Source organism: Triticum aestivum, chromosome 2A, assembly GCF_018294505.1.
Source record: "Triticum aestivum cultivar Chinese Spring chromosome 2A, IWGSC CS RefSeq v2.1, whole genome shotgun sequence".
Classification (NCBI taxonomy): Eukaryota; Viridiplantae; Streptophyta; class Magnoliopsida; order Poales; family Poaceae; genus Triticum; species Triticum aestivum.
In genome coordinates this window covers 724,918,562-724,925,889 of record NC_057797.1, presented here as the reverse complement: position 1 = coordinate 724,925,889, position 7,328 = coordinate 724,918,562, and the positions used below count along the sequence as shown (strand labels likewise).

General features: G+C 41.9%; 2 protein-coding genes across 8 annotated transcripts; both read left to right on the top strand.

The window, feature by feature from the left end:
• The first annotated feature begins 2,216 nt into the window (after positions 1-2,216).
• On the top strand, positions 2,217-3,447 carry LOC123186225 (S-locus-specific glycoprotein S6-like). Its single transcript, XM_044598010.1, has one exon. The coding sequence runs from the start codon at positions 2,217-2,219 to the stop codon at positions 3,336-3,338; it is 1,122 nt and encodes a 373-aa protein (XP_044453945.1). The 3' UTR covers positions 3,339-3,447.
• A 1,077-nt stretch (positions 3,448-4,524) lies between these two features.
• On the top strand, positions 4,525-6,829 carry LOC123186226 (cysteine-rich receptor-like protein kinase 10). 7 transcript variants are annotated; one of them, XR_006493576.1, is made up of 6 exons: positions 4,525-4,922; positions 4,999-5,089; positions 5,185-5,310; positions 5,850-6,023; positions 6,296-6,445; positions 6,539-6,829. XR_006493576.1 is itself a non-coding variant. In XM_044598011.1 (3 exons), exons 1-3 carry the CDS (start codon positions 5,526-5,528, stop codon positions 6,385-6,387), a joined length of 495 nt encoding a protein of 164 aa, XP_044453946.1. In that variant the 5' UTR covers positions 4,525-5,525; the 3' UTR covers positions 6,388-6,829. The 7 variants fall into 7 exon arrangements, 1 of the variants encoding a protein (XP_044453946.1); XR_006493574.1 differs by having other exon boundaries at positions 5,185-5,754; XR_006493577.1 differs by lacking the exon at positions 4,999-5,089.
• Positions 6,830-7,328: the final 499 nt, after the last annotated feature.

Sequence of the window (7,328 nt, the reverse complement as noted above, 5' to 3'; positions counted from 1 at the left end):
GAGGAATTTAAAAAGGAACAGTTCTAAGGTCTACCCCCTCCTGGTTCAAAATACTTAAACTTTTTTCCCTAAAAAACACTTAAACTTTTAGGTTTGTCGTACATCAAACATCTTTATGTTTGACTAAGTTGATTGGAAAAAATGCCAGCATCTACAATACCAAATTAGTTTCGTATTCATCATAAAATACATTTTCATAGAATATATATTTGATGTTGTTGATGTAAATGTTTGATGTAAATAAACAAACATAAAACTACAAATATTTTAAAATGCAGGAAGTATAATTGCAAATTTGCAGCACAGAAACCAAGTTAGACTTGAACTTTTGATTCGGGGAGATGAAAGGTTAATTATCTATGATTACTTATACTACCTCCCTTCCGATTTATAGAGCTCATATCAATATTTCAGTTTTCCTGTTTTATAAGTATCATATTTATTACTTCCCATCACATGTTCAGATTCAAGGTGCATACAATCTCTGCATGCAAGAATTAAGATAAAACTCACCAATGCATGTAATACCCCTTGGTCATTTATTGGCCACGCATACATGCATTGCAATTAATGCATTGGTAAACATATTTTTTTGAGGAAAACGAGCGTGTTAATTGAGTACTTTTGCATATTACAAAAATCTACTCATCATCTAACTTGGCTGGTAAGATTTTTGAATTGGGCCATATAAACCGGAAGGGAGGTAGTATCTAACAAAAGCTTGGATGCATTCCTTTTTGCATGCCCAAGCTTCTGATACATATTACAACTTTTTTATTAACCAAAGGATATGAATAATGATGCCCCGCAAAAAAAAAGATATGACTGATGACTGGTGATGTACCTATTCATATTTGAAGATGCTACAAGGCATTCAATGCTTGAAAGGCCCACACCCTTCAATATTATTAACTGAAGGGGTAACAAGTCGAAAGTGCCCTTCTCAGCTGGAGCTCATATGAGATCAAGTGAATAGTAAAATCAGAGAAAAAAAAGAAAATTCCTGATTTTTTTGCGGCAAAATTTGACAAATGTTTTCAATACTTGCAAATTGTCATCACGAAATAACATTCGTGGATGTCGTGGCAAAAGAAACAAAATCAGCACTCTAAAAATAGTTTTTTGGAGCATCAATTTTGTTATTTTTGCCACGACTTAGATAAATATCATTTTACGATGAAATTTTGCAAACATTTATCAAATGTTGCTGCAAAAAAGTGATGTTTTTTCAATTTTCTTTTCTAATTTTACTGTTCACTAGGAATACAGCGGCGTGCTGCATTTTTCTGCTAGGTGTGGAATGGTTTGATCTTCAGCGTCATACAAAAATCGGATGCAAAGTGTCATACTTATAGCATTGTCCATTAAGATCAAGTTTAATCTAGAAGACGGAGAGTGGTGTTAATTCAGAAATTCGACAGTTGATCAGTGGTATATAGAACAGCCTCCTAGGAGCTAGTAAATGACCCAAAATTATTGTTTACCGAAAACGAGATCGCTTACTATGGGTATAGTTCTCAGTAAAGTTCTCACCATAGGCCAATTTTATTCTACTTCTACGGGAGCCACATGTTTGGAAAAACATTGCAACAAAAATTGTTCGTTCATATCATTAGTTCCTCAATTTACTACGTATGTAGCATAGCGCACCGTCAGCTCCCAAGGGGAATCTGGCTCATACGGGCAGCTACTGATCAAGGCTAGAATACAAAACCCAGGGAAGCAGCCCAAGAATTGCCAATGTCAAACAACACACGGCATCAGCACACACGTCGCTGTTCCACTGTGGGTCAAGCTCATGACTTTTTTGTGGCCAAGGCCGTGATGAGAGACCAGATAGATCGTCGGAGAGCAGAGTGAAGAAGACACCACACGCCGCGTACACGACCACCAGCTTACCTTCCTCCACTAGAAATGCGGCAGCAACAGCAAGCATACCCACATCAGGTTTCTCCTGTCGCCCTCTCACTCCAGACTCCAATCTGAACCCGTAGTGACGAATTTTCTTTGCGCGTGCAGCACCGTCGCCGTGTGAGACTTGGGTTCTGCTCTCCGGCCGGTCGTCTACTGGCCGGCCATCTGTCCTATGGTCTATGTCGACCTTGATGTCTTTATCCATATCACTAGTCCCATTAACTCCACAGTTTGACATCTTGCATCTATATCTACGACACATTTTCACCCTCGGCACAAGCAGAGATGAAGGAGGCAGCCTAATGGCTATGCGCTACATCCCCATCTTCTTCCTCCTATTCTTGAGTTCATTCTGCAAATCCGATGATCAACTCACACAAGCAAAGCCACTCACCCACGGCCACACTCTCGTCTCCGAAAGCGGAGACTTTGCTCTTGGCTTCTTCTCCCCGACGGCCTCCAACAGGAGCTTTTACCTTGGCATATGGTACCATAGCCTCCCCGGACCACGGACTGTTGTGTGGGTCGCCAATCGAGACAACCCAATCACCAACCCTTCGTCTGGGACGCTTACCGTCACCAACAAATCATCATTGGTATTATCTGACTCCAATGGCCGCAATATATGGATGACAGCAAGCAATATAGCCGCTAGAGTTGCCAGAGCTCATGCAGTGCTACTCAACTCGGGAAACTTTGTTCTCCGGTCGCCGAATGGCGCGGACATATGGCAGAGCTTTGATCATCCGACCGACACAATGCTTCCAACAATGAGATTTTTGGCAAGCTACAAGGCACAAGTCGTCGGGCGGTTCATTGCTTGGAAGGGACCACATAACCCGTCCTCCGGGGACTTTTCCTTAAGTAGTGACCCCAGCTCGACAACCCCCCAGCTCGTCATTTGGCATCTGAGCAAGCCATACTGCCGCACCACTGTGTTGAATGAAGCTTCGGTGATTTACGGAGGGACATACCTGAGCAACACCGGATCTGTATTGTATGAAGCAAATATTAACTCTAGAGGTGAGTACTACATCATGTTCACAGTCTCCGAGAACTCGCCATTCACACGCATCACACTTGACTACAGTGGCAAGTCCCAATTTCTAAGCTGGAACAATCAGTCATCTTCATGGGCACTAATTGGTGAACACCCCACTGCTGCATGCGACCTCTATGCCTTGTGTGGCCCCTTCAGTTATTGTGACTACACTCAGATTATCCCAGCCTGCCAATGTCTTGAGGGGTTTGAGCCCATTGATGATATTAGCTCTTCTAAAGGATGTAAGAGAAAGAAAGTGCTGAAATGCAGCAAACCGAGTCATTTTGTGTCCTTACCTGGGATGAAGGTTCCAGACAAGTTCTTGCACATACCGAGTGCAACTGCAACTGCTCATGCACGGCTTACGCTTATGCCAACTTGAGCAGGGCTGGTGCTATGGCCGACTCATCAAGGTGCTTGGTTTGGTTAGGGGAACTTATTGACGCTGGGAAAGGAACCGCTGGCGAGAACCTTTACTTCCGACTTGCCGATGCTCCTGGTATTTGGTCTCCCATTCCCTCTATTTCCATGGAAATAGCATGTGTTTCTAGGCACTCAACTAGCTTTCTAAAATTTTCATGGTATTTATGCAAGTGAATTGTCAATTTCTTACCGGTTGCATTTATGCAGTTGAGAAAAAGATAAGTTCAGTAAAGATTGTACTCCCGATTGTGGCATTCTTGCTGCTACTAACATGCATAGCCCTCGTCTGGATGTACAAATGCAGAGGTAGAGTAACAAACGTCCTCTTATTACTGAAATATGGCATTCTTATAGCACAAGTTAAGAAATAATGGATGTCCCAACCAGCAGGCAAACGGCGAAGGAGAGAAAACCAGAACAAACTAATGCAAGGCTACTTTAGTACATCCAACAGACTCGGAGGCGAAAGTACAGAATTTCCATTTGTTAGCTATGAAGACATCCTTTCAGCAACAAATTTTTTCGCTGATTCGAACTTACTTGGGCGCGGAGGTTTTGGCAAAGTTTACAAGGTAACTGAAAGTGATACCTGTAGTATAACAAGTTTTGGATAGAAAAGTAAACAAACCTAATTTAGCCTTCAATTGTTTTTTAACTCTAGAAAAATCCTTAATTTTGAATTTTTTGGTGACCTAAAAAAATTGCTGCCAAAATACCACCCACCACACACACATTAGTTGTCGTAACCAAGAAACTGCCCCTGACTTGGATGATGTGGTGTGGATATGTTGATGACTTATGATCCTCTATTTATTATTATTATTGCTGACCGAATAACTTGAAGTGGGTACCAAATTAGTGAAACATGTCCGTCTTGATGCCATATTGTCTAAATCGACATTGTTTGGGATGAGTTGGTGATTTCCACTAGTTTTGATGTTCAAATTTACAAAGTTGAAATAATATCTCCTCGGCTCAAAGTTAAAAAGGCGACAAAGTGCACTTCGTGTGAAAAGGCAACTATATGAGTCAAGGCATTGCTGCTCAATTGAGAAATATGAGCTTATGCAGGGCACACTGAAAGGTGGAAATGAAGTTGCTGTCAAGAGGCTCAGTAAGGGTTCTAAACAAGGCAGGCCCGTTGACAAGGCTGTGCGAACGGTGCGATCGCACAGGGCCCCCGAAATCTTGGGGCCCCCGATCAGGGAAAACCAACACAACATCCTGTAAAAAAATGTTGAAACCTTCCCTCAAAAAATCAGGCTGATCTGATCTGATGCGGAAATCAGGCTGATCTGATCTGTTGCGGTCTGATGCGAGTCGTCGTAGGTCCCACGCCCCGAGAAATCGCTAACCCGCTGCCTTCGCTCGAATCTCGATCGTGCGCCGCCTCCTCTCCTCCCCAGAAAGTGCCTCACGTCTGAACTCCCCTCCTCCCGACGGGAATAGCGGATGGTAGTGGACCAACGTTGAAGGTGGATCGATCCTGCCTGGCCATGGCGGCATGGCGTTGTAATTTCCCCCAGTCTCCTCTACTCCCTACGTAAGCTCTGAACCTTCTTCTCATGATTCCTACCCCTAAATTATCTTCTTTTTTACATCTATGATTTGGGTTTCAGGCAATTGTTACAGCAATGATAATAGCGAGTTAGCGGCAGTAGCCGTGTTTATCTTCAATATCTTTTCTATTGCGCTTCATCCGATCTTTTGGTATCTAGATAGTCGACCCTCCTTTTATTCCCCACTCCTACATCAATTTTCCACAGAGAATATTTTTCCTCAAATTTTGTATCTCTTCTGTTCAGACAGGATGGCAGGGCGTGGTGAGTGACCTTTGATTTCTCTCTTTAGGATGCGGGTTAGGAGGCAAAATGGACTGCACCACAGCATCTGGGGGTGTGGTGCAGCTAGGCTCATGATGGCAGGGTGAGGTGAGCGAGTTTTGTACCTTTTGAAATGCTTAGTTTGATGATGAAATACCACAGGGTACCGAATTTATATTTCCTTTTTCAATTACTTGATTGTGCTTAACACTCCTACCTCGAGCAAACCTGGATTTTGCGACCCCATACCTTTAGACTTTTAGCACTGATATTACATATATGAAAAATAGGAGTGTGCTTTAGTTATGTTAGTACGTTAGCGTATGAACATTTCAAAATTTAGGGCCTCATTTCGCATTTCGCACCGGGGCCCCTATTTCCTGGAGACGGCCCTGAAACAAGGTATAGTGGAGTTCAAAAATGAAGTAGTTCTGATTGCCAAGCTGCAGCGCAAGAACCTAGTCAGACTTCTTGGATTTTGCATTCAGGAGGATGAGAAGTTGCTGATCTATGAATATTTACCTAACAAAAGTTTGGACGCCTTTCTTTTTGGTATGTGCTAGTTTGTTGATCACATATAGCAGAATTCTTACATTAACCCAAATGATATTCATTATGACTAGTTTCTTTCATGCTAATCGTGACAGATGCTGCACGAAAACATGTGCTTGATTGGCTGACGCGGTTCAAAATAATTAAAGGGATAGCAAGAGGGCTTATTTATCTTCACCAAGATTCAAGATTAACAATAATTCATAGAGACCTCAAAGCAAGCAACATTCTATTGGACACCGAAATGACTCCAAAAATTTCGGATTTTGGTATGGCAAGAATCTTTGGTGCAAACCAAAATCATGCAAAGACAACCAGGGTCGCTGGGACATACTCCCTCCGTTCGAAATTACTTGTCGCAGAAATGTATGTATCTAGACGTATTTTAGTTCTAGATACATCCATATCCGAGACAAGTAATTCCGAACGGAGGGAGTAGTAAGTAGCTTGTGAACTATCAAACCACTAAAAGACTACTTTTTATGGTTAAGGAGACTTTACTTTATACATTCCATACTAACCTGTTGATTGTTTTAAACAGTGGCTACATGTCACCTGAGTATGCGATCGGAGGGCCTTTTCAGTGAAATCCGACACTTATGGCTTCGGCGTTCTTCTGTTGGAGATTTTTAGTGGGTTGAAGATCAGCTCACCTCAGCACAAGACAAACTTTTGTAGTCTGATAACTTATGTAATTTTTATGGAATACGCAAAATTACAAGTTAACAACCTTGCAGGATAACACAAAAAAATATTTGTAACATGATTTCCTCATATTGGCCAGGCATGGAGAGTATGGGAAGATGGAAATGCAACCGAGCTAGTGGACTCTTCAATTTTGCCAAGCTGCCCACTTCAGGAAGTTTTACGGTGTATTCATGTGGGACTCTTGTGTGTTCAAGACCATCCCGATGATAGGCCACTAATGTCATCTGTTATGTTTATGATAGAGAATGAAAGCGCACTGCTTCCAACTCCAAAACAACCTGTATATTTCTCTCCAAGTAAGTGTGACGATGGAGAAGCAAGGGACAGCATGAACTATTCTGTAAATGTAATGAGTTCCACTACAGTAGAAGGCCGTTAGATGTTTAATAACATAGTTTGCACACATCCTAGTATAGCTTAGTTGTATGCTTCACGATTTACTTTTTATGTACCGAACTCTTACTTAGGTGCTTGTAATATTTATGTGTTTATTGTATAAGAAAAGTTGTGAATAGCAGAGGCGTGGTAAGATGTTGATCTCCTTCTGTTGCTCAGGCATGGAGATTATGGGAATATGGAAACGCAATTGAACTTGTGGACTCTTTATTTGTTACAAGTTGCCCATTTAATGAAGTTTTGCGGTGTATTCATACGGGAATCTTGTGTGTTCAGGACTGTGCTAATGATAGGCTACTAATCTCATAGGTTATGTTTATGTTAGAGAATGAAAGCGCACCACTTCCAACTCCAAAGCAACCAGTAATTGTGCGGATGGAGAAGGAAGGGAGAGCACCCAGAACTCCGTAACTGCAATGAGTATATCTTAGTATAGCTATAGTTGTATACTTCATGATCTACTCTCCCTG

What these genes read in the sequence shown, in the direction of transcription:
- LOC123186225 (XM_044598010.1), top strand. Translation starts at nt 2,217, where the DNA reads ATGGCTATGCGCTACATCCCCATCTTCTTCCTCCTATTCTTGAGTTCA.
- LOC123186226 (XM_044598011.1), top strand. Translation starts at nt 5,526, where the DNA reads ATGAACATTTCAAAATTTAGGGCCTCATTTCGCATTTCGCACCGGGGC. An exon ending in TTTGGACGCCTTTCTTTTTG is followed by an intron (nt 5,755 to 5,849) that starts GTATGTGCTAGT and finishes TAATCGTGACAG; the next exon opens with ATGCTGCACGAAAACATGTG. An exon ending in TCCAAAAATTTCGGATTTTG is followed by an intron (nt 6,024 to 6,295) that starts GTATGGCAAGAA and finishes TGTTTTAAACAG; the next exon opens with TGGCTACATGTCACCTGAGT.